At 48.0% G+C, this 26,276-nt stretch overlaps 1 protein-coding gene across 4 annotated transcripts in view; it reads right to left on the bottom strand.

Moving 5' to 3' along the window:
- Positions 1–3,527: 3,527 nt before the first annotated feature.
- MTCL1 (microtubule crosslinking factor 1) overlaps positions 3,528–26,276 on the bottom strand; it is a gene marked incomplete at both ends in the record, with an annotated part of 123,184 nt that continues 100,435 nt past the window's right edge. For 2 of the 4 annotated variants that reach the window (XM_080821564.1, XM_080821565.1), the window contains 5 exons: positions 3,528–4,715; positions 10,259–11,798; positions 15,878–15,909; positions 17,562–17,858; positions 22,812–23,066. In XM_080821564.1, the coding sequence (XP_080677690.1) occupies positions 4,521–4,715; positions 10,259–11,798; positions 15,878–15,909; positions 17,562–17,858; positions 22,812–23,066 (2,319 nt within the window). Of the gene's footprint in view, positions 4,716–7,465; positions 7,505–10,258; positions 11,799–15,877; positions 15,910–17,561; positions 17,859–22,811; positions 23,067–26,276 lie in introns of those variants that run through there. The other 2 variants (XM_080821566.1, XM_080821567.1) reach the window with 1 other exon arrangement.

The following is a 26,276-nucleotide window of genomic DNA, read 5'->3' as shown; positions in this document are numbered from 1 at the left end:
GGTTTAGCCTCTGCCTTCGGCTCAGATCGCGGTCTCAGGGTCCTGGGATCCAGCCCCGCATCAGGCTGTCTGCTCAGCAGGGGGCCTGCTTTCCCCTCTCTCTCTGCCTGCCTCTCTGCCTACTTGTGATCTTTCTTTCCATCAAATAAATAAGATTTTATTTATTTATTCTCTCCATCAAATAAATAAATAAAATCTTAAAAAAAAAAAACAAAACAAAACGAAGCTTTGATGCATGAGTGCTACAGTATGGCTGAGCCTCGAAAAAACTATGCTAAGTGAAAGAAGCCAGACAAAAAGGGTCGTATGTTATGTGATTCATTTATGTGAAATACCCTTAATAGGCAAATCCACAGAGACTGAAAATAGATTCATGGGTGCCAAGGGCTGGGGTGTCTTACTGCTAAATGCCTACTTGTGACCCCGGAGGTGAGTGGGGGCAGGGGGGAGTGTTGGGGAAGAGTGGTAGGCCCCAACAACGTTCTGGGTTTAGACAATGCGGATTGCTGCACAACATTGTGAATGCTCTAAAGGCCACTGAATTGTACACTTTAAAGTGGTTAAAGTGGTAAATTTTAGGTTATGTGTATTTTATAATTTAAAAAGATCAGTGAGTTAGAGAACAGAAAATAATAGTTGTACTTCTCAGTTACTTTTTGAACGAAAGAAATATGCTTAATTCTGGCAAGTTTAATTTTAAAAGAGTCTGAGGAACACCTGGGTGGCTCAGTCAGTTAAGTGTCTGCCTTCAGCTCAGGTCATGATCCTGGGGTCCTGGGATGGGGTCCCCGCATGGGGCTCCCTGATCAGTGGGGAGTCTGCTTCTCCCTCTCCCCCTACTTGTGCTCTCTCCCTTAAATAAATAAATAAAATCTTAAAAAAAGAGAGAGACTGAAACACAAATGTACTAAATAAAAATTAGAATCATGGAATACACAGATATTGAAAAAGAAAAAAGCCCAGGTTGAGTACAGTTTGATGAGATGGGTCTCTGGGCTGCTGGTGCTGGTCCTGACCCAGTGGGCAGGGCACGCCCCATGTGTGAGGGCTGCTAGCTGGGCTCCAGAAATTCGCTTTTGCCTCTTTCTTCAGGACATAAAAGCAAGTGGCACATTGAGGACAGCTCCTGAAGACATTAACAGACACCCCTGCAGGCCAGGCCCTGGTGCACCTGCTCCCCTTTCAGAGCCCAGGGTTATCCACTTAGCTGCCTAAGGCATTCATCTGGACGGGAATCTAGAACATGATTCCATCTGACTTACAGTCTTGCTTTTGCAGGAGTTGGAGTAGTTCCACAACAAATGGACTCAAGAATACCTATGCCCAACTATTAGAAAATTGGATGGAGGGGCGCCTGGGTGGCTCAGTGGGTTAAAGCCTCTGCCTTCGGCTCAGGTCATGATCCCAGGGTCCTGGGATCGGGCCCCGCGTCGGGCTCTCTGCTGGGCGGGGAGCCTGCTTCCCCCCACCCACTGCCTGCCTCTCTGCCTACTTGTGATCTCTGTTCGTCAAATAAATAAATAAAATCTTAAAAAAGAAAGAAAGAAAATTGGATGGTTGGAGACGTTCCAAACTGGCTTTCAAGGTACTGGCACTGTGTGGTGTGGTTCTGCTCACACCAGGGTCTGCTTCCAGCCCCGTGTGCCTGTCACTGCTCCCATCTGATGCACTTACTGCCACCATGTCACACTCTGCTCCTCTTGGTCCCCCAACCCAACAATCCCTCCCTGTCTTCACACTGAAATCCTGTTCTTCCTCAAGGTCCAACTCAAGCCCTAATGTCCTTGGGATTTATACCACAGCATTTCTGCATTTTGCTTTAGTGCTTGGGAATCTTATCTCCTCCAACCAGACAGTACCTTCTCTCTCTGATGACCAGACCTCTCCTTGTTAACTCTGGGGTGCCCCGCCGTCGTACACCGCCTTCACTGCCTGCCAGACACCTTCGCCTCTATTCTGCCAGCCCCCTGGTTGTCCTCTGCTGGGCAAGTGTGTCAGCAGTTGTCTCAGGGAGCGATGTGTGAGTTACAGGAAACCCGTGAGATTTAGGACTCCTGGGGCTTTGGCTGGTGCCACCCATAAGAGATCTTCTTTCTCTAGGAGTTGAGCAACAAATAGGAGCTGCTGGGGGCCACTGTAGCCGACTCTTGAGACCAGGGTCCTGAGGGCACTGTTGGAGGCTCAGCTCTGTGATGGCACTTCTGGCACTTTTCCAGCTATGAGGCCAATGACTCCCCATCTTCCTGCCAGCTGGCTGCTTCCAACTGGAGAAACACTAATGCACCTTCCAGCATTTACTACGGGCACAGGGTAGGCACAGAAGTAAAGTTTGTTGACTCATTAGGAGTATTTTTTGCATTAAAAATTGTTACTGTGGTAAAATATGCATTAGCATTCACCATTTGAGTCATTTTAAGGGTAGAGTTCAGCGGCATGAGGTACAGTCGTGCTGTGGGACACCATCACTACCATCCGTTTCCAGAACTTCCTCATCCAGAACAGAAACTGTACTCATTCAACACTCACTCCCTGTTCTTTCCTCTCCCCTTGTAACTTGGTAACCATTATTCTCCTTTTTGTATCTATGAATTTGATTACTCTAGGTGCTTCATAGAAGTGGAACCATACACTGTTATTTTTGTGACTGGCCCATTTCACTTAACATGACGTCCTCAAGACTCGTGCATGTGATACAGAGCACGTACATGCCGGAATCTCCCGGCTTTCTAAGGCTGAACAGCATTCCAGTGCATGGACAGACCACAGCTCGTTTATTCACTCGCTGATGGACAGGTTGTTTCCGCCGGTTGGCTCTGTGGATCACGCTGCTGTGAACATCAGTGTGCTGATAGCTGTTCAAGCCCCAGCTTTCAATTCATCTGGGCCTACGACCACAGCTGCTGGAGCACAGATGATTCGGTTTCCCTTCAGGGGCAGTCATGCTGTTCTCCACAGTGGCTGCCCCAGGAGTGCCCCAGAGTTCCAGTATCTCCATGTCCTCACTGACAGCTGGCATTTTCCATTTTGGGGGAAAATATTTAAAGGTGGAACTGTGGGAATGCTGGGAACAGAGCTTATTCTGTCAGCAAGTCTAGAGAAGGACATTTGGCCCGAAGCAGTTCTTACGCTCTGTTTGGCAGCATCACCTCTTTACAACCCCCTACTCTGTCACCCACTGACAGGCCAGAGACATCAGAGACGGAGGCACCCTCCTGGTGGCTGGCCACTCCCGCTTTACCAAGGAGGAGAGAGGGAGAGAGGCCGGGCACATTTGGACTTTGGGTATGAGTTTCCTCATACCTCCACGCCCGCCATGTTTTCAGTCAGAATGAAGTTGCCTTTTCATCAACCCCAGGACGCTCTTCCATAGAACAGGAAGCTGTGGGGCACCACATGCTCACAGTGTGCCCCAGTGAGGTGTGTCAGGATCTCCCCTCTCCCTCGTTCCCCTGGCTATGGAAAACCGTCACTTGAGCCCTTAGGAGAGGGTACAGGGCATGTGAAACACGAGGTCCTGGCACAGGCCGCCATCTTGTAAAGGCTTTATTTCTACTTCATCATTGTCTCATACAGACTCTGAGGCACCATCCTTTGATTCAGTGTGGTACCCTCCTGACTTTTTGTAGTGCTTTTCCTTAAACAAGAAAACTTTGAGTAAACACTGCATATTGCCAGTTCATCGTTAACAATAATTTAAAAATGCCATTGCTGTTGTATCTCAGTGCAAGAGGACAACGATAAAAGTACAGTACGAGGGATTCACAACGTATTACGGTGGGACAGGTGACTCACACTTAGGTGATGGCGAGACCACAGCAGCAGTATGTACAGGCACCCCAGCGCTTCGAACCCAAAGACGTGCAAGTCGAGTAGAGTACGTGGATTATACAGCGAATTTGGTAAGCCCAGCTGAGGACTCTGTACCTTTTCAAGAATGCGGACGTGTATCCCCTCGCATAGAGAGGATATCAGTCTTGTCGACTGGCTTCATGGCTTTTTCACTACAAAAAGTTCACTGAATCAGACAGTCTGAAGCATTTCAAAAATTCTTAAAAACCCAAAACACTGACAAAATAAAATTAACACACCCTAATTCGACGTGGAAATTAACCAAACCAAAGTGTAACAGTGCAAATTTAACAGAGAGGCAGCCAGTATCGAGAGCAAGGGTGTTCAGAATCTCTTAAAATGTACATCTTTAAAACTTTTATTGTTTAAATTTATTTATATCTTATCTAGCTTTTTTTTTGTTTAATATACTGTGTGTAAAAAAGATGGAGACAAAAATAGTTTTCTGAGCTATGAAAAAAATTAAGTTATTACAGGCACGTTTACGGTTTCGTTCTGGAAACATCTCAGGTTCACAGGTTGGACATTCAGCAGCTGTGTGTTTTTTAAAAACATTCTTTGACCTTGGGAAAGCTAGATCTCTCCTTGTGGGCGGAGCTTGGTTGATGACGACAGTGGTTATGCAAATTACAGGGAATTATTCCCTGATAATCCATGCAAACTTGCACTCGTCACAGGTGTGTCTTCTCCCCGGGTGGCTCCTCGTCGCCGAGCTCCTCCAACGAGGCAGGGTCTCCGGGTGACTGAGCCGGTGAGGCAGTGGGGGAATGTGAGGCCCAACGGGACGGAGGGCGACGGTTTGCTGGTCTCTCGGGCCTGGAGAAGCAGGGTTCTAGGGATGGAGCTAGTGCGGAACAAGGTAGTTCCTTCAAAGCCGAGAAAGAGAAAGACAGGGTTACTCACACTGACAGGTGCTCTGGAGTGGGGTGGTGGTCGGGGAGCATGGGGTGTGACTCTCCTCAAACACACTTCTCAAAAGACTCAAGTTCAATGCAATGGGTCAGGGGCAACTTCAGAATGTTAATTCATATTTTGCTCCAAGAGAATAACTTAAAGTGGTAAGTGAAAAATTCAGCACGGATGATCAGTGACACAGTAATGAGAAGATAGCAAAGTATGATCAAAACATGGAAATGAAATGAGATGGGTGTTTACACAGCGTCTTCCAGATTGGGCTGGAACCTATGGAGGTGGGGAGAGCCACCGGTCACCTGGTCACATCCTGACCCAGTCGACCCCATCCTTTTGGTCCTCCTGAATGATCTACTAGCCACAGTGACCTGGCCCTAACAGGCCAGCCTCCCTACGCTTTGGACTGTTGGAAGCCCACGAAGAGACCCATGATTTATCCAGCTGCATTAGCAACAAGACTCACCTTAAAACGAACTCTGCTACTGCTTATTCTAAGTTGACTGGCAGTGGGTTAAACAAACTCCCACGGCATGGAAAAAAAATTGCTGCAGGCAGAAATTTCAGAAATTTTAACTTCGTTCTGATTTTCTCTACTGATTCTTCCTAAAGTGGAAATCAGAGTGTGCTTGCGCTTGTCACAGGGATCCTACGCCTTCGGAGAACAGATGTGCACGACACACTCAACCAGAGGGCCAACCACCTGTCGGACTTCTCAGGGGCCCGCGCTCCTTTCCTGGTGTTAACGAGTGTCAAACTACTTAGTCTGCGGGACAGGAAGCAAGGATGCCCACACTTGGAGCATGTTGGTGCCCAGAAGAGAGCGGTGGGGGCGTGAGGAAATGGTGAGTTCCCTGGGGGGGGCAGAACCCACCCCCGCCCCAAGTGACACTCAAACGAGAAAAAGCTGAGATGGTAAGCCACTGCGATGAAGAATGACAGAGAACACAGGTGCTCAGAGCCCGTCAGGAAGGGCGGCAGAGGACCAACAGAGATGGGATGAGCAAACGCAGAGGCCAGGATGAGGACGGTTTGGTCTGTGGAGCAGGGAGTGACAGCAGAGAAGAGACAATGAGCTATGTCGGTGAGCGATGGGAGGAGGAGGGAGGGCGGAAGGCGGAACACGGCGTGGTCCTTCTGGAAGAGTGATGGAGTGAAGTGGTTCCCGCCTCCCCCGTGGGCCCAGTGGAAAATGGTTTTAACACTGGAGACTACTCTTAAACATCTCCTGCCTCTTTGTGACTCTGCGTCCTAGCAGAGGATGGGGAAGCCTGGATTAGCAAAGCACTCTGCTGATGGGAACCATGGCAACCAGGAAGACCTCGCCCACGAAGCCCAGCCTGAAATAGCTGAGATGCAAATTGAGGGGGTTCAAAGTGGGGGAGCTGTCCTCCCCTCACCTCAGCTTGCCGGTGCACATGTGCCAGTGTTGCGTGGCTTGGGAAACCTGCCACTGCTTTGTCTTTTTCTGTCTCTGCTCCTGGTATTAAGATTTGCATGTTGTGTCCTGTTTGTATTGTCTGTGTGTTGTGTAGCACATTAGTGTGTAGTGTTTGTGTGGCATCATGTTGGGTATGAGTGCTGTGTTGTATGTGCCATCTGAGGGTATGTGGCATGTGTGCGCGTTGTGTCATCTTGTGTGTGTCGTGTGCTGCATGTGCTGTGTAGGAGTGTGTGATGTGTGTTACACATGTGGCAGGTGTGTTGAATGTGGGGATGGCCGCTACCATAGGTTTTTTTTCCCTGACTCCACAACAGCCCTTTTCCACCTGGCTGATGCTGGACCAGAACGGGCTTTTTGATTAGACTGTGTGAACCCCTAATAGGAAGAAATGGGGGACCATGGGTTCAAGCATGAACTTTTTCTTTAGTAACACACCAGCATAGACAAGCAAACGATCTTGTCCTTCCCTGAGAGGCTACTGCAAAAGGCTGTGTGGCCATTTTATCTTGGGAGCACCTCCATCTTTGAGAGCCAACCACATTTTTGTATTTAGCACTCTGAGTTAAGACCTGTGGGTGAGGTGGGTGGGTGACCAATTCCTGATCAAAGGCTAAGTTGGGATTTTTTTCCCATGCCTTGATTCAGGCTCAGATGACAATCGTGAGGCTATTTTTTAGAACAAAGGATGGCTTTGTTGTTGATTCATCCCAACAAATATTTAGTGAGCGCTTACTAGGTCACCTGTGGTGATCACCTGAAAGGACAAGATACATTTGGATTTATTCCTTCTGGTGCAGTTGTTGAAAGAGAGAAAAGCCTCATCGCATTATGGTCACAGCTTATTATAGCATCTGGTGGTGTGTATGTGCCTTAGAATACCAGCGAGCAGGTACAGGCCTACTGGGAAAACGCTGGGCTCACAGACCCCCACAGGCCAGGCCTCTGTGCCCGACACAGTCCCCTCTCTGGCCAATATCCCTTTGCCCCTCTGAAAGCAGAGTGGAAACGTTAGCAGGATTTCTTCACAGTGAGCACTCGCTACTCCGGGGAGCAACTGGGGATGTCTACGCCAGTCGACTGGTTCCTGAAGATGGACTCCAGGCCAGGGCAGGCTGGCGGCGGGCTCTCCGGACAGGGCAGATCCACCTGGCATGATTCGGCCTCATTTCTGAGTGACAGATACCAACCCCGAATTACACAGAGGACCTTTCCAGACGGTGTGCAAAGAAGGTAGAAAGCACTTACGGCGTGAGGCAGGCAGGGCTAGAGTCCCCAGGGGGCAGTTAGTAAGACAGTTTGGTTCTGGACAGAACAGACAGAGAAAGAAAAGAAAAGCAAGTAGGTTGGAAAGTAGTTTTTAAAAAAGAAGAACAGTAAAGGTTTAAAGTAAACAAGCCTGGTGGCAGCTCCAGGGACAGCTATCAGGAGAGACGTGAGGCCCGCAGAAGCGGGCAGGTGCACGCGCAGGTATGCAGGCCTCTCTCTGCTTGGGACCAGGTGGTCCAGAGCACGGAGGGACCCTCACGACAGAACAGCAACAGACCTCTCCCTTCCACTTTCTGTTCTTCCCTGATTGCTCTTTGGCGTTTCACATTTCAGAAACCCTTTGGCGTGCATAGGGATAGAAGCCACATGACTATTGTATTTGAAACAGAAGATTAAATGATCTGTTTTAGTCGAAACGATCATGTGGCCACTGCTCTCACTGAGAAGTTCCCTTCACATTGTCCACTAGACACGGGAGGGAAGAACAGCACTGCATTTCCAGATTATTCTCTTCCTTAGCACCACAACTTTCCTCTTAGCTTCTCTGCAGGGTAGAGCTGGTACTACAGCTTCAAGAGAAAAAGAGGATAAATATAACCATGGGGTCGGGGGAGCGAGAAAAGACAAGGGAGATTTCCCGTTGTGCCCCACCCCTGCCAGGGAGGTCCCCTGATCGAGCATCCGAGGGCGTGTTCAGGGAAGGGCCCACAGCCGGGCGCTCGGGGCAGGCTGGATAATCAGCATTAGTCCTGGTGATTCTGGAATGAAAACCCAGAACTACTTACTACATAATTTATGGAGTGATGGGAAAGGGTTTCCAATGGGTCTAGTACAGGAAGTCAGTTTAGACAAGGAGGAACTCCAGTGGAATCGAGAGCCAGCAAAAGTCCAACAGAAAAGGAAAAGAGAGCCCACGACAACTAATATCTGCCACTGGGCGCTCTGCGCAGGTTCTGAATTTCTGAGCTTGGCCTATCATCTCTTTGGTAGCAAGCACACCCAGTGAGAAGAAAATCTAAAACAGACACTCTACAGAGGCCCTGACTGGTAGGGGGACAGGCATAGTTCAGTCCTGATAAAACTGTTTTCATGCCTCGAGGTTGTGATTTACATGAAGCGGTTGTCAACTATCACAGATTGCCTGGAGTGGTCACTGTAACTCAGAGCCCTTTTTGGTTCCTAAACATCAATTTCTCTTTAGTTTCTAATATTAATGGAATTAACTGTAGGCACAACCAGGTAATGTTTTGGGACGGAGCCCTCATTTCACCGGATTCTTCCAGGGCCTTAAGAAGGTTAGGGCATCCATCTAAATAAGCCTTTTGTGGTAGAAAAGTCACTGACCTCAGGCCCCTGGAGGGATGGGGTAACAGAAGCCCACAGAAGACACCATTTGTCACCCAAGAACACTCAACCATGGTATTCGTTCTTCTCAGCACACTAAGCAGCTTTATCACAAAGACACCTATGTTCCAAACGTGGCCAATATACTATCATTATGTTGAAAGAAATGGCCACTGCCATTTCTGTAGGGCACTGGCAATGCCACATGGTTTAAACTCTACATTTTGAGTTGACTATTCCTGGGTGGGTTCCACTGGGAGCCACCGATTCTGCATCCCCCCCCCCCCCCGCCCCAGGAAAATGTGGAAACATGTCTGCTTCATCTCCCAACTTGGGAGGCCAGGGCTGCCTGGCCATGGCGGGAGAGCAGGGCCGCAGCCCGGGGAGTACGTCTCTCTTCTCTGACACTCGCCATCTGCAGGAACTGCCTGGAGAATGGTGACGGGTATCCGGACTCCACAGGGCTGGAGTCTGTCCATCTAGGCTAGTGGTAAGCCGGCCTCACCCTCCAGTCTGCAAGCGGGACCCCCGACCCAACAGTGTCTGATGGAGGCAGGGACCGTGCGCGGCCCCACTGCACCAGGCCCGCAGCCCCTACGCATCCGGTCCCCGCATAACCGTCAGCCTTTGTTTTGTTTCGCTCACTCTTGAAGTGGAAACGCGGACTGTTCTTAAAGTGGTGTGGTGTGGACATACTGCGTGTGGAAACACGTGAGATCAAAATTCAAGGCCGACCCATCGGTGAATAATGTTAAGGGGAGTGTAATAATAATTGCATAATAATTACAGGTGCTGGGATGGGTGGTCATATACGGTGTGATGGTCATATGAAAGACGTAAGGGGGATAACAGTAATCATCACATCGTAGAAAGGCAGGGTTTTTTATCTTATCCATCTGCCTCACCCAGTTTTATGGCCCGGAGACAGAGGACTGCTATCCTGTACTGAAGCCAGCACTGGAGTCCAGACCTTCTGGGACATTCCACGCTATCAGCCTCTCTGGCACACCTCTTGTGTTGTCCCGGATAAAGATCTGGAGCACTCAGACAGCCCTGATGTGACTCCAACGCACCTCACACACAAGCACATTTCTAGGACACAAATTCACACAGAAAGAGGACAAATTATAACCCCAAGTGAAAGGCCCAGATAGACGAGCATCAGTCACCTAGACCAGAGAACCTGAGTCAAACCCTGAGCTACATCTTCAAGAAAAGATCAGCGAGGACAAGAACATGAGCTTTTCTTTAGGAGTAACCCAGGGCTTGTGTTTCTGCCTATCCAATTCTCCCATAACTCCTGCATCTTCCAGCTCACAAGAACCCATTATGGATAAGGATTCTTGAAATCAGATGACCTAACAAAACCCCAGGTTTACACATCTTTTCTGAGCATTTAAACAGAAGAGCTGGTGGGGTGAGGGTTGGAATACTCAGCCTTATTACCTCGATGGACCCTGGTTCAGCTTTGACTCTTTCTCCCATGTGGCTGTCACTGTTAAGACTTGGGGGCCCGTGGGGGGCGTGCCTCCTCTCCTCCTTTAAGGCATGCTCCAACAGCTTCTTGTTGAGGATCCGGGCTACGTTCTCAGCGAGTGTGTAACCAGGGGGAGCGGATAAGTCCTGCCTCAAGGGCGTGCCCTCTCCCCCTTCCTCCCTCCACGTCTCTGAGCCAGCCCCGATGGGGCTGGGGGACCGTCCTCGGGAACTGGGGCCTGTTTCCTGGCCTGAGCCCAGCTCTGGCCGAGGTTCTGCTGAGCGAGACCGACTCCCGGCCCGTGTCCCCTTCTGGAAGGGGTCCTGCACCACGGGGCTGTGGTCGATGATGTTGAAGAGGCTGGAGAGGCCATCGTTGATGGCGGTGTGCACAGGGCTCTCTCTTGTGGTGGTGGAGCGGGCCCAGGCCGACTCGCTGCACCCCTTCGGAGCCAGCCCCAGGGAGGTCCTGCTATTTGGCTGCTCAGCTTTGGGGAGGGGCTTCCTCTGCAGCTTGGGAGACCCGTACTTGGGGGAGCAGCATGTGCGTTCAAACTTGGCCTGCACCTTCTCGATGGCGGGGGCCACCTGCCTGCTCCTAAGGCCACGGGAAGGAGACGACGCGGGCGTGGCACCACCCCCGGCCTTTGGCGTGAGACACTTATGGGGGCTGCTGGTGATGGTGGTGCCACGCAGGGCTTCGGTCTGCAGGCCAATGTTGATGGTCTGCACGGTCTGTGTCCCTGTTGTCCGGGACCCATTGGTCTGGCAGGCCATGTCCTTGACAGGAGGCTTGGCGGGACCGGAGCATATGGCGTTCCTGACGGAGAAGGCCACCTCCTTCATGTCATCACTCATGTTCTTGGACATCTGCAGACTGTGTAGAGGGGAGGCGAACCCCAGGGGGGTGCAGAGGGAGCTTTCCAGGGGGCGCAGTCCTCCCTCCACATAGTCCCGGGGGTGTCTGGAGGGGGCACAAGGCCACCTGCTAAGCACGTGTTCTGAGGGACCCCCCTTTGCGTCTCCAGCGCCCCCCCTGGCTCTGCTCGTGGGAAACGGGCACTCGGGCTCCGACCTGCCCTTGCCCTCACCCCCGGCCACCACGATGCTGTCCATCCTGCGGATGGCCGGCGGGCTGTGCAGCACCCGCACCCCGGCCTGCTCGGCGCACACATGGCTCCGCAGGGGCTGCTTCTGGCAGTGCTCTGGGCTGGTCATGGTGTCCGTGGTCATGGTGACACTCGTGGTGAGGTACCAGGAGGAGTCGGGGAAAGGCTCCGCGCTGGCCTCATTCCCTGCCCGCCCCCCCTCGGTCCTGTCTGCCCAGGGCTCCGGGGGCCTCTCCTCCCAGCTCTTGCTGTTGAACTCCTCGATGTACTTCAGGTCGTCCGGAGACAGGGGCGGGGTGACGTCCTCTTTGTTGTTGGCAGCCGGCAGGCCCTTCTCGGGCAGGAAGGGAGAGACGTCCATCAGACGCTGGAACTCAGACATGGAGGACACAGACACAGCCCTGGGGAAAGTGGGAGAGAAGAGGGTGTCAGCTGCCCACCAGCCGAGAAGCGTGCTCACCCCCGCCCTAGACCCCGCAGCTCGTGCGTCCCGCCCACGCGCGGCCGACTGTGCGTCAGTCTCCGTCCACCTCCACTACCCGCACGCCTTCCAGCGGCTCGATGTTCTCTGCTCCTGAGCCGCCCGCGTGCATGTTCAATGGACACTTCATGGCTCTGGAATTGTGCCGGGAGCCTTGTAGGAGTCAGAGTTTCATACAGGCGGCCCTCAGCTACCACGGAACGAGCAGGAGGCTGGGCTCTGGGGGTTGGTCAAAGCCAAGCTCCAAACCTACTTTGGAATGCTTTCATTTGGCCTGTGGTTGCTCCAGAGCAAGAAGGACACCTGGCTGATGAGTGCCTTCAACCCCTAACCCATAGGAGTTTCCGAATCCCCGGCACTGAGGCAGGTGCGCGCGTTACTGACGGAAATACAGCCCCGTCCTGATCCAAACCCCACAAATGGTGTGCGCCAAGGGGGTCGATACCACAACATCACAGGTATAATCTGACGTCCTGTTCATCCGCCGGCCTCATCCTCCGCTGGATGAACTTCTGGTGAAGTACCGTTGACCCCTGAACATCACGGGGGTTAGCTGGTCCCACCCACATGTAGCCAAGAACCCATGTACAATTTCTGACTCCCCCAGACTTAACTACTCATAGCCTACTGTTGAGCAGAAGCTTTATCCATAAGATAAGCAGTTTATTAACACATACTTTGGGGTATGTATTAAATATTGTATTATTGTAATAAAATAAGCTAATGAAAGAAAATGTTATTAAGAGAACCACAAGGAAGAGAAAATACATTTACAGCGCTGTACTGTATTTACTGGAAAAAAATCCACGTCTAAGTGGACCCGTGTAGTTCAATCTGTGTTGTTCAGGGGTCAACTGTACTAAGGGTCATCCCCGGAGGCCAAAGGGAAGATGTGGAGCAAAGGAAGGAAGTGGAAGGTGTGACGGGTGGGCATGTGATTTCCAAATACGACTTCATACAGAAACTCCATCCTGCCCTGTTGAAATCCTCCACCAGGGCTCAGGTCTTCCCTCCCCTTCCCCGCTCCCTCCTGTGCTGCCCAGCCTGAGCTGTGTTCTTGCTCGTCCTGTATTCTTGGACGAGAGGAAGACACCTGCAGACACTCAAACACATGGGAGGGTGAAGAGGTCTGAGCTGAAGGGACAGCCAGGTTCGGGTAAGTGCTGCCTGATGGACATGGTTTTGGATGTAGATCCCTAGATAATTAGTGCTTTCGTTCCATGTATTTCTAGTTGGTATGAATTTCCTAACTGCCTCCTATAGGCCAGGGCAGGCACCCTATGAGGTGCTGGGGATTCCAAAATGCTAAGACAGGAGGTTGCTGGAGTGCTCAGGCAGGTTGTCAACCCGCTGGACCCTCTGGCCGGAAATGGCTCCTGTCGGGGTGGAGGGGAGGGGGGGCATATGCAGACTCACTCTCTCTGCAACGAGACCACTTTCTCATAGGACATATTCCTATCTGCGCACCCCAAACAGAAGTTTAAATACTTAGGGTTTCAGACCAGCACAACCCGGCCCCAGAAGGAGCGTGCATGGGCCACTCCACTGCAGAAACCATTAATGATGGTGAGGCTAGTGTACCACATGGACTGGCTGTGTACCACATGGACTGGCTCACAGAACCGGCAAAGACCTGGGTACCTTTGCCCTCACCCTGGGTTGCCACCCTGGGGTAAAAGAGAGCAGGCTACAAATGATACCAGTAGGCTTTCTATCTTATTTCTCACTAGAGGCAAAAGTTAGTGATTTTTTTTGTTGTTGTTAGAAATAATCTGCAAACTCTCCCATGGGCCGATGAAGAACAGCAAGCTGGCTACAACTAGCACTGAAAAGAAAAAGAAATAGGAGGGATGGGTCAATTTATCATAGATATGAAGCCTTCCAGTAAGTGTGATTTTTCTCTTCTTGCCTCTAGCCAAGTCAGGGAGTTGCTGAATTAATAATGAGCTTCAGGTGCCTGGGTGGCGCAGTGGGTTAAGTGGCTGCCTTCGGCTCAGGTCATGATCTCAGGGTCCTGGGATCGAGCCCTGCATCAGGCTCCCTGCTCAGCGGGGAGTCTGCTTCTCCCTCTCACTCTGCTGCTCACCCTGCTTGTGCTCTCTCTGTTAAATAAATAAAATCTTAAAAAAAAAAAAAAAGGTAATAACAAGCTTCAGAACGTTGTTCACTGGAGACCAGAAATGCCCTGTAGGTACTGAAACCCCAATACTTTCTGCATTTCTTGGACATGGCTCATCTGAACCCTGTTTCTGCCCACGGAGGAACTAGCCTCAGAGTTAAGCCAGTGCACCGGCCTGAGGCCTTTCTGCTCCCCGGCCTTGGATGGATCTCATGGAACAGAGGTGATGTGGGCAGAGAAAGGGAACACATCAGCCTTAGCAGTGGCCAAAACAAAACAGATACAAAACTAGGACACACTGGAAATGTGCCAGCACATGAAGGTGCACAGAAGAAGGTATTAAGGGGAAGGCAGGAAACTGCTAGAACCAAGAGGGGAAGGGGATAGTGAGGACAACACGTGTACTTTCTTACCTTGGACATTTTGATATGTACTTTTTTTTTTTTTTAAGATTTTGTTCATTTATTTGAGAGATAGAACACAAGTGGGCAGAGGAGCAGAGGGAGAGGGAGAAAGAGATTTCCCGCTGAGCAGCGAGCCCAACACTGACCTGAGCCAAAGGCAGACGCTTAACCAACTAAGTCACCCAGGGACCCTTGAAATGTAAGTTTTAATATTTCTGATATTGTGATATTTAAGTTTTAATTTAGGAATAATTTTTCTAAGTATGGATGACTTTTGAAATTAATAGCAGCAATTAAGATAAAAAATAGTGGGCGCCTGGCTGTCTTCGTCAGTAGAGTGTACGACTCTTGATCTTGGGGTTGTGAGTTCGAGCCCCACATTGGGTGTAGAGATTATTAAAAAAAATAAACTTTAAGAAAAAGATAAAAAATAAGAGCTACTAAGTGAAAAGTTCTGTGAAGATAGCTAAATTTTGTTGACCATTTACTCTGTGTCAGGCATTGCTCTGTTTTATGTGTAGTAACACATTTAAGCTGTGAAGAAATAGAAACACTTTTTGTTTACAGATGAGGAAACTGAGGCACAGGGTGGTTACCTAACTCATGGCTGGCGAGAGCAGATGTGCATTTGAAACCAGGCTCTGGCTCTTGAATGCGGCCCTGGACTGTCCGAGAATGACCAGACAAGACAATTCCTGAAGGACAGAAATACACCATAGGTGTTTTGGATGGCTTGGGATGAACCCAATACTGGGCAAAATGGGAAGGAGACAGTAATTCATGGACCCGAAGTTCACAGGAAAACCAGGGATGAGGAGATCTGGAAACAGCGAACTGCCCTGAGGAGAAGTTTCCTGTGGTGGAAATAGCATGTGTTCGTCTATAAAGAAAAAGCATGTGAGTGGGGATGGGGGGAGTTGTGTACAGGAAATCTTTCCGTTCAGTTGTGTTTTCAATGTTTAAGTATAAACAAATTTGCTTAGATGTTTCTTTTCAGGTACATCCTATCATACAAATGACCTAAAATGGATGATAATGAACATCGCCAACATCACTCACTTTGTATTTACTTTAAGGTTTTCGGACAGGAAATATTTTAATAAACTCTCCTGGTAGAACGTTAAATGCACAGTATATACAATGTCTCCCAGCACATCAAGAGGGAGTCTTTCCAGACTAAATGAGAAGTGAGGGGTTTCTGTGGACTATTCAGAAGCCGCTAGACACAACATTCCTTTATATACACGATACCCAATTGTAACTGTTCCCACCATGACACTAACACCCACAAGAGTACAGTGTCTCCCTGGCCTTTCTATGGCAAATAATCAATAATAATAAAGCAACTATGTACTCAGAAGTCTTACTTTAAGTCATTCTCAAGACAGTGTTACCACAGGTTCTGGTGACAAGATAGAATTTGAAGACCGAGAGGTTTTAATTTCAGTAGCCGACTATTGTTTCCATCAGTCTTACCTTTGAAGATTTCCTTTGTGATTTTCTTCTTCCTACAAAGAAGAAATTAGATCGTCTGAATCAGTTAATATGGTTGCCAGGCCCTTTCAACGTGCTAAGTAATCTGTTTTGCACTTTGGCCACAGGAAAATCCCATTTAAAATGTATACCGAGGCCAAGTTTTGGTCAGGAATGCTCCTGCCCCTCAGCCCTTTGAAGTATAATAATAAAACCAGAACCCACAGTGTGATGAGGGGTTGGAGCTCCCATAGTCCAGGGAGGAGCCCACGTGAGTGAGAAAAATTGGCTATATACTTCGTTGTGAAGAAAGTGCTCTCCTGGGTTTCTGCAAAGGAAGCTAACTGTGTAAACTTCAAAGCTGGCTTTTGTCATGACCCAAATACATCTGAATGTGTGTGTGCGCATGTGAGAGAGAGAGGAGGAGGAGGTGGGAGAAGGGAAGATGCGCACCCCCCCCCCCCACCGCCCGGAGAGAGGAAGGTGGCAGCTATGTCCCTCAGTCTAAGCCTCAGTGTAGAAGGTGATGCAACAGCCTCTGGCTTGAGCGCTTCTGTTGTGAGCTTTGCCATGTGGAATCAGAGGCAAGCTTACAAGGACGTCTGCTCTGTGGCAGCTCAGTATGGGGCCCGGTCACTGTGGACTCCCGACCCCGGTTTACTTCCTCTCTGCTGTGCAGCTGCACCATGGGAATTGCCAGCAGATCAAACAGGAGGGCATCCTGATGATGTCATGCCACCTGGCCCATAATGCCAAGAAGGTATTTGACCTCACAGACACCAGACCAAAGTCTAACTGGCCGCATTTCAACACTACTTGACACCAACTCTTCGAAGTCCGCCTTTGGACAGGTTAAGTGACAGGTACAGCAGCTGTTAAACTGACTCACAGGTAATGATTCCTAAAATCCAACCCGGTTTTAAAACCCAGTTGCAGAGGGGCACCTGGGTGGCTCATTCGGTTAAGTGTCTGCCTTTGGTTCGGGTCGAGATCCCAGCATCCTGGGATCGAGCCCCACGTCAGGTTCCCAGCTCAGCAGGGAGCCTGCTTCTCCCTCTCCCCTCATTGTGCTCTCTCTCGAATAAATAAATAAAATCTTTAAAAAAAAAAACAAAAAACCCAGTTGTAGAAAGGGCATAACCAAAAAAACCTGACATTGTGCTGTGGAAATCTCAGCCCAGAGTTGAGCTTACTGCGTTGCTGATCTAATTTACGCATAGCTTCTAAGTGCTGGATTTCCCCCCCCTTTGCAGAGAATGAGAATTTATAGCATGTCATTGTTTAGTGACACTTAGCATTTCCCAATGTGAGGTACCTTCTTTGGAACAGATTTTTTTCTATTACCAGTTAGTGTTAAGAATCAGAAGGCTGTGGTGATTTAAAGAGAGGTTGCAGACCTATACTTCCCAGAATGAAAGATCTCTGTGTGTTTTCCTGGACCTGTTCATGGGTAAGACCAGTGTCTCCAAACCCGAGACATGTTTGCAAAGTGAAAGTGAATGCAGCTCGCCCTAGGAATTTGGGGTCGGGACCACCAAGCAAAGATCTTGGCACTCTGAGGGTTTCCTGCCTACTCAACCCAGAGGCTGCAATTTGCAAAACCCCGAGCCTGCCGGCCAGATGGCCACCTTTCCTGACAACCCCATGGTCCTGCAGCAGTTAACTGGACCCCAAATCCCAGGCCGACCTGGGGAAGGCAGTTCCTGAATTCCCGCTGGGGCCCTCGGGCTGGAGGCTCCTCTGGCTCGTCATCCAGAGACAAGGCGTCCAAGTAGAGGTTTTCCCGTGCAGAACATCTGTCCGATTCCTTCAGCTTGGACAGCGGCCGGTCTTCAAACGGGGCGGAGTCGGTGTCCGCGCAGGGCCACACCCCCAAGGGACGGGGCATTCGGGGGCTTCCCGGGTGGGCAAAGGGGCGCATGTTGCCTTCCTTTTGATCACAGAGGAAACTGCCACTTCTCCGGGGACTGTTTTCTTTCTGCAACTTGAAGGTTTTAAAAATGAAAACAATGAGCCTCACTTTTCTGTCTGTTGGTCTCCCTAGACCACTGCTTCTCCATAGTTCGGAGCTACATTTGGGTCCATCGGAAAGACTGTAAGAAGTCAATGGTCTTAAAGTTCTGACCTTAATTTCAAAAGTAACACAACATTACAGATGCTTTTATTTAAAAAATAATCACAATTTTATCCAGCCTGGAAAATCTGCATTAACCACACACATGAGCCTATTTCCCATGAAGTTGTATCATTTCATATATATATATAAAATACACACATATATATATCACACATATATGTCAAATACATGTATATATCATATACGATACACTTCATGGGAAATTATACATTTATTTTTTAAAAACTGACATTGTTACATGACATATTTAGGACTCTTTTTTATACCTTTAGAACTTAAGGCACACTCACTGGGAAACCATCAGTGATAGCAAACTTCTGAGGCGAAATTTGATTGTCCTAACTAGCAGGGTTTCCTCATTTTAACACTATTATTCCCAAGTCATTTGGAAGGGGTCCCATCCGTAACCCAAGTGATGAATTGGGTTGTAACCACTGGGTGTCAAAAACAACTTCTAACTTTGCTCGAGAGGATTACAATTTAGCTATCAACTTAAGGAAAGATCTGGACTGACTGAAAAAGGAAAAGCCACATCCTATAGAACCATAGTTGTTTGCCTGACTTGGGAAAGGCAGGAAGCAATAGTGGGGAACACACAGGCACCCCTCAAGTGAGGAAGGCCTGAGTTGGAGCCACTGTTCTGTGGCTGGCCGGCAGAAGAGACGTCCCCAGAGATCCCCAGCTCAGTGTCCTCATCTGTAAAGTGGGGACCTCACAGTTGTAAGGGGAGGAGCGCAGGGGCCACTGGCAAGGCGAGCCCAGCAGGGCTCACGGTTCGTCCGTGAGACCAGCACTGACCTCCCTGGGGTCTGGGTGCGCAGATACACGCCTTGTTGATTTATGGCACTAAAAGGAACCATGTGGAGCAACTTAGGAAGGGAGCCAACGTGAAATCACAGGGAAAGGCAGGGAAATGGCGAGCTGGGCGGATGCTGCCTCCCTGGAGAAGCCGTAATGGACTACTTCTCCCCAGACTCTCCAGAGCTTTCCTCACCACCTTCCTTTCGAACCGTGCACACAAAGCACAATGTAGGGCTGAGGAGACCTCCACCCAGGTATCTCCACGAGGGTCTTTACTAAAGTTCTAAAACTCCCCCTGGAAACATTAATTTATTTTTTAACCGAGACTTTCACAAACTACACCTCTGTGTCCCAACTGAGGCCTTCATCTAGGAGCAGAAGGTAAGTATGGCCTGTTCATTGTCAGGAACCAAGCCATGTGAAATAATCTCCATTATTAAAAGGACTTTTACTCAATTTAAGTAATTTCTGAGGTGGTGGATTATCTTCATTTTCTGAGAAAGATGGAAATTCAAGCAGCCAGAGCTTCAATGTTAGAGTCTGAGGCGGGGTCAGAGTTGAATTAGGAAACAAGCCAGTCACTCTGGGTTTTAGCAGCTCGGGCCCTCTCATCTCTTCCCATCCCCCCACCCCCACCGCCCCAAGGCACAGTTTTTCCCAGTTCTCTTAAAGATGCTAAATGTTTTCTTTACAACACCAACAAACAAACAAACAAAAAAACGACAACAAAAAGGGAACGCTTTTTATTATGTTCATCTAATGCATGTCAACGCATTTTAGTTCTAACACATGATCATCTCTAAGCTATTCTGGGCAAGGAATTAAAACGCAAGAATCACACTTGGAGCTGTAAATGTGCACCGAGGGTGTGTGTGAAGAGGAGGAAAGAATGACTAAGGAGGAGGCTTTGAACGAGCACATTCTAACTCAGCACAGGGGGAATTCAAAAATAAACACAGGCGGCCAGAAGCAATGCTCACTAAAGCTGGTCAGTGTTAGGTTTCCTAAAAATGAACTGGAATGGGTTTAGCTGAAGGGTATCTGCTGCTAAGATGCCTCTGGGATGTTGTAATAGAATAATGGGTCCTTAAAAGGATAGGGTTTCCTAGGAGAGTCATTTCAAACCAGCCACTGGAGCCCACTGTACTTTGAATCCTGCACTAGAACAATTTTTAATGCAAAGAGAAAACTGAAAAGACTTGCATTTCAAATAATACAGGGAACAATACGCCCTCCACAGTGTCACCTTACCCGAACCGGTTGGTCCAAAGAAAAAAGGTCACTTTGTGAATGGGTTTTAAAAGAAAGGCCTTTCAGGCTACAGAGGTAGTTGATTTAAGGGAGATACTGGAAGGAGACCGGAATGACGCATGGTTTTTCCTTTAGGTCTTTAGTACAGTGGCAAGCCCTGTATCATCTGCATGTTAACTGGGATCTTAATTCTAAGGAGAAATGTAGTGTGACTCCATAAAAGTTAACTATCGCCCAATCAAATCTGGACTGTGACAAGGGTTGCTGATAAGATAGATGACACATGTTATGTGACCTTAACTGCATTCCCACAGTCATCTGTCATATGAAATGCCTCATGCAGTGCAGAAATTATGTAGGAATTTAATGACACCGGACAAGTATGAAACATGTGTTCTGAAAGTGGAAAATGGATTTAGTGTTACTTCCTTCACCAACTGTATTAGGTTATCATAGTCAAGGTTACGTGGCTCACCAAATAGTCAAATATCAAGAGCATATATTATGAAGAATGTTCACCTGTATTTCTTATTTATCTATGGAATGTGGAGTTAAAAATTAAACGAACAATAAATGAAATCCACACACGCGCGCGCGCACACACACACACACACACACACTGGTCAATTTCCTCTTTTCCAGAGAATGACTATAACTGCTTCATTTAATTTTTGGGATTCGGCACCAAGATTTATAAAATCTTCTTTTAAAATGCTGACTATTTGGGGGAAAAGGTTGGATTTATTTTTGAAAGCCACAACTGCATATCTGAAGCGTCATTCACTGGCAGCAAATCTTCTCCTAAAAACAGCGGTGAGATCATTGTGCAAAGCCTGTGGGACCCACCGCACAGATTTCAGGAACAGATGAATGCCTGGAACCCACGTGTCTCAAATCCATTATACTCAGAGATGTTAACCTTGAGGACTCACGTTCTGAGGCTGTCGGCTCAGCAGAACCACAGTCGTTCTGACCCGGAAGACAGATGTGAACCGGAAATGGGGTTCAGCACACACCCAATCTTACCCTTCAAGATACAATCTTAAAATGGGGCCACTGCTCCTCCCCTGGTCATTAACTCCTCAAAAGTTGACTATCATCAGATGTCCTACTACTTTTTCCTTTCCTAGGAATTCCTCACTCCCAAAAGTAAAAACCCTAAAAGACTTGCTTAAATTATATCCAAGCCGTGACTTCCAAAAAGGAGCTATGACAAGACCACAGCTAACAGGCAAAGGGGACCCCAGAAGGGCTGTGGCAGGGATTGTGCTGGCCTTGCTGTGTCATAGGAGGGATGAATACGGTGAGGGCTCCTGGAGGGGAGGCCAAGGGGGACCCTCCCTGATAACAAGGCGCCTGGCATTTCTGAGACACTGGTTAACCAAAGCTAGATGTGATGAATCAGTGACCCCTTTGTGAGAATACGTGCTATTTCTGCCCCTGCAATTTCCACCTAACCACTGATCTGTTCAGGAGAGCACAGGCACACAGGGGATTCAATACAGAAGATTCTTCTCAAATGAGCATTTCTAGGCCAAACAGGAAGTGGCCACATTTCTTTCGCTACACTTTGGGGAATTCTGAAATGAGCCACATTAAAGACCAATATGGTGACTCAGTTGGGTGAGTAATTAAATCTAGGAAGAAGGTCTGCTCCATTCTATCTGCAGTGGGCCTCCTTCTCGACACACTCTGAGCCAGAGAATCCTGGCTTTTTTTTTTTTTTTTTTTTTAGTTCATTCTCCTCTCCCTCCTCGACAGCGTGCAGAAACTAACTTTGGTCATTGCACTGGCATAACACAGGTATCACGTCTGGGGACGAGAGAGCACATTTTTCAAAAGGCTCCCACATCAATGCAGGCAGTATGGGTATTTGTAAGAGAGTAATAAGGTTATTTTTCCTGAACTCAGTTTCTTATTGATTAATTCATTTCCTTGAGGTCTCATAAATTTATAAGTGGGACAGGCTGAAATAAAAAACAAAAACAGAAACAAAAACCATATATGCTATGTAAAAATCCAGCCAGAGAAGAAGTCTAAAACTTCATCAGTTTAATATTTAATCTGTGCATCACTTGGGCATGACTAGAAACTATGCAAACGGTCCTGAGTCTGACGCAATGCAGAGAACGACTCTCTGGGAGGTAGAAAAACAACTCCCCGGCTCCCCCTGAATTCATCTGGGTGTTTGAATTGTTTGTTTAGCTGAAGACAATGAGCGACCAGCCCTATCCCCTGACTGTGGTCCTCCCTAATCACAGCTCAGCAATAATCACAGGTGCAACCAGCCTCATTTCCAACTTAATTCAGCAATTTCTTTCCTAATGGACAGCAATTCCATTCAAGTTGGAGCAGCCACTGTGACCACATCTTTAGTGATAAACTTAAAAGGTAGTTTGCTTTTTGGCAGGAATCACCTTAGAAGGCCTGAAATAACCTCATGTTTCCAGTGTAGTCTTTAAACTACTTCAGAATATTACCCACCCCCACCAGCCCCGACCAGAGACATACCACACATATATACACACACAAGGAAGTTACCTACACATTTAGCAATAAAAAGATCTGTGTAATGCAAGGGCTGAGTGTGGGTCACCAATGCTAGAAATTCTGTGATTTTTTCCTCTTCCTCTAGACGCCCATGAAACATTAGCCTGATTTTTTTTTTCCCCCCTCTAAGGGCTCTGATTTCAGTTTAGTTATCTGTACTCTCTTCCCTGTTCACTGGTCCCGGGGTACTCCCTTTACCTGTTCTATTCTCCACAGGAGCTCCTTCTTCTGCTGCTCCCACTCCTGCCGGTCTCTGTCTAGACGGTCAAGAAGCTCCACCTTCTCCCGGTTCCAGTTCTTTTCGCTGTGATGGATCTGCCAGCGCAGGTCCATGACCAGGCCATGACTGTCGGCAAGGAGCTTCTGGTGCGTCTCCCTCTCCTTTCTGAATGCTCCTTTGCTGTCAGTAAAAGAGCCTGCTTCTCCCAAGTTCTTCTCAGTCTTCTCTTCCAGCTGGCAAGGAGAAAGGACTTAGACCTTAATCCCTGGAAAATCTTACATGAACAGGTGAGGAAAATCTCACCACATTTGCATATTATCCTTGGAAACATGTTTAAGCCAAGATTTGACCAATCCCGTGGGGGGAAAAAAAAAACCAATTCTCATTTTTAAAGCCCTAATTACGAACATTTGACATAGTCACACAAAACATGAAGCAGTGAGTCCACTTAGCTTCCTGTGGTCTGCCTCTCAGCTCCACTTCTGGCCTCAGTTACCACCAACCTTGCCTGTCCTTCAATAGAGCTCCCTGAGGGCAGGTCCCTATCTGTCCCAAAGTCCTCAGCCCCCACATGGAAATGAGGGATGGACCAGCAGTGGGACTGACCCGTCTACAATAAATATCCATTAAACATCCTTGAGATTAAATACCAAAACAAACAAATAAGTGAAAAAATTTCCATCTAGACATACCATATTCCAACTGCTGAAAACCAAACAGGAAACCTTAGAGGCAGACAGACACAGGACACACAGGCATGAATGACAGCACACCTCTCCTCTGAAACTATCCAAGTCAGAAGACAATGGAGTGGCATCCTTGAATGGCTGAAGGGGGAAACTAACAGACTTCTATGGTCAGCAACAATATCTTTCAAAAATAAAGGAAAAAAAGGGCTTTCTCAACAAATTAAAAAAAATCACTGCCGGCAGACCTGTACTTCAAGAAATGATGGGAAGTTTTCAGGCAGAAGGATTAGGATACTAAAAGACACTCTGATCTACACAAAAAATGAACAATGCAAATGACACAAGAAATACAAATACAAGCTCATTTTCCCCTATTTTTAAATTTGCTTTAAAGTATTACTGAGTGGGGCGCCTGGGTGGCTCAGTGGTTAAAGCCTCTGCCTTCAGCTTGGGTCATGGTCCTGGGGTCCTGGGATCGAGCCCTGCATCGGGCTCTCTGCTCAGCAGCGAGCCTGCTTCCCCCTCTCTCTCTGCCTGCCTCTCCGCCTACTTGTGATCTCTGTCTGTCAAATTAATAAAAATCTATTTAAAAAAAAGTATTACTGAGTGTCTAAAGCAAAACCAGTTGCAGTGTATTGTTTGTTTATAGAAGTAAGGTATGACAACAAGAGCAGAGGATGGGAGGAGGGAGTTGGGAACACACTGTTGCTACAGAACAGGATCGATTTTATTGAAAGATCCGTGAACATAAGCATGCATCTTTTTCTATTCTAGTTCAGCAGACTCCTGGATCTTTACCTATGGACCATGCTATTCCACTCAATTCTAATGGGTTCTAATCCATTCTTTTCCTTGAAGCCAGAAAAATCTTTTAAAAATGTAAATCAAAATGCTTTACTTCCACGATAAAATCAGGATTAATGTTTCAATCTTTGGCACATTCTTCTTTTCCCTCATACCTGACCAGGTGCAGGTCCTCAAAGATACTCCTTTTTTCATGATGCTTTTTTCCTCTGAAACATCCTTTCTCTCCTTTTCCATGTACCCACTCATATTCATCTTCTGAGACTCATTCTAAGAAGGACTTTCATAAACAATCCCTCCCTGAACCCTCAGGCTGAGGTGCATGGCCTACACACCCCTATTTCCCGACAGCACTCTGTATAGGCCTGGTGGGGCACTGATCACACTATTATAAATTACAGCCCTGGTCTGGGTCTCCTGCTGCACTGAGAGCCCCTTTAAGACATGTCTTCTCGGGGTGCCTGGGTGGCTCAGTGGGTTAAGCCTCTCTGCCTTCGGCTCAGGTCATGATCTCAGGGTCCTGGGATCGAGCCCCGCATCAGGCTCTCTGCTTGGTGGGGGGCCTGCTTCCCCCTCTCTCTCTGCCTGCCTCTCTGCCTGCTTGTGATCTCTCTCTGTCAAATAAATAAATAAAATAAAATAAAATAAAAAGAAAGAAAAGATATATCTTCTCTGTTGCTGGATCCTTGGCATCTAGAACAAGGCCTGACTTGGGAGTGAACTGATGGGATCGCAGATTTGGCCAGGGACACAACATCACCTACATGGAGATAAAATACTTAACTTTTGGTAGAATTTTCCCGTTTTGCTTTTAAGTAGAAGAAGAGTAAAGATGGGAGTATTACAAAGAAACTAGCTTCAGCCCACATGCATTGCTTCCTGGTCTGCAATGGTTTCAGAAACTTCTTAAAATGATTTGGGCGGAAGATGAGTCTTTACCTATTACCACCTGGCTTCTAAGTTGGAAGTCCTAATTTTATTTCTTGGTGTCTAGTGATTCTCCCTGAGGCTTTATGTGCAGCATGCGTGTAGGTGGCCACCAGGTTTCTCTAAAACAAAGACGAAATATTTTGAAATTGGCTCATATCAAAGATTAGGCCTCCTTTCTTCAGCTACATTTACATCTGCAAAAATATTTAGCTTTCTCCCCCATAAACATATTTTAAAATAGGTTTAAAGGCAGCTCACCAGAGAGCATCTTACTTATTTTGTCTCCACTCCTGACTCTTCAGGCCGTGCACTAAGATAAACAGAGCCTCTAGTAAGACTCTCCCACCAGGAAGGAGACAGGATTCGTAACTGGGTCAGCGGCTCCAACAGCCCGGCCTGATGCTTCTGTTTTGCCCTGCTTTGCTGCTTCCTCTGTGTAGAAGGCAGTGTCTCCACTCTACTGGGGTCTGCAAACCTGAATCCAGGGCTCCCCTGGGCCAGCTGGCCATGAAGCTGAACTTGTGGGTACCAGGCGGGGAGGGGGGAAGCACTGTTTTCTTTTGACATGACAGGCTCTTTCATCTTTTATCAAGGCCACTTGGAAAATGTCTCTTTCTGGGCAATTTTTTTTTCTTTCATGACCTAGCCAACTCATATAAAATTTTAATTACTTTAAGGTATGCCTCAAAATAGGACTTAGGAAGTAGATTATCAAAGATGCACAGACGTTTCCTCCCATCGTGACCAAGGGGCTGGAAGAAATAATCAGAGCAAGAGGACCCGGGGCAGGACGTGATATTGCTTTTAAGGGTTTCCAGGGAGAAAAAGTTTAGAAAAGAACGTTTCTGGTGACGTCTGACCTTAACAACCATGGCCGTGGTCTAAAATCCCTGAGGCGGCTCTGCTTGGTTGGGAAGATGGAGGTAAGACCCTGTTCTCTCTACTGGAGCACTAAAGGCTCCATGATCTGAGACCAGCCACTTCCTCTGGGCCTCCCTTTCTTCCAGGGGAAATAAGGAC

Source organism: Martes martes (genome assembly GCF_963455335.1).
Source record: "Martes martes genome assembly, chromosome: 13".
Classification (NCBI taxonomy): domain Eukaryota; kingdom Metazoa; phylum Chordata; class Mammalia; order Carnivora; family Mustelidae; genus Martes; species Martes martes.
This window is presented reverse-complemented; position numbering and strand designations above follow the sequence as displayed.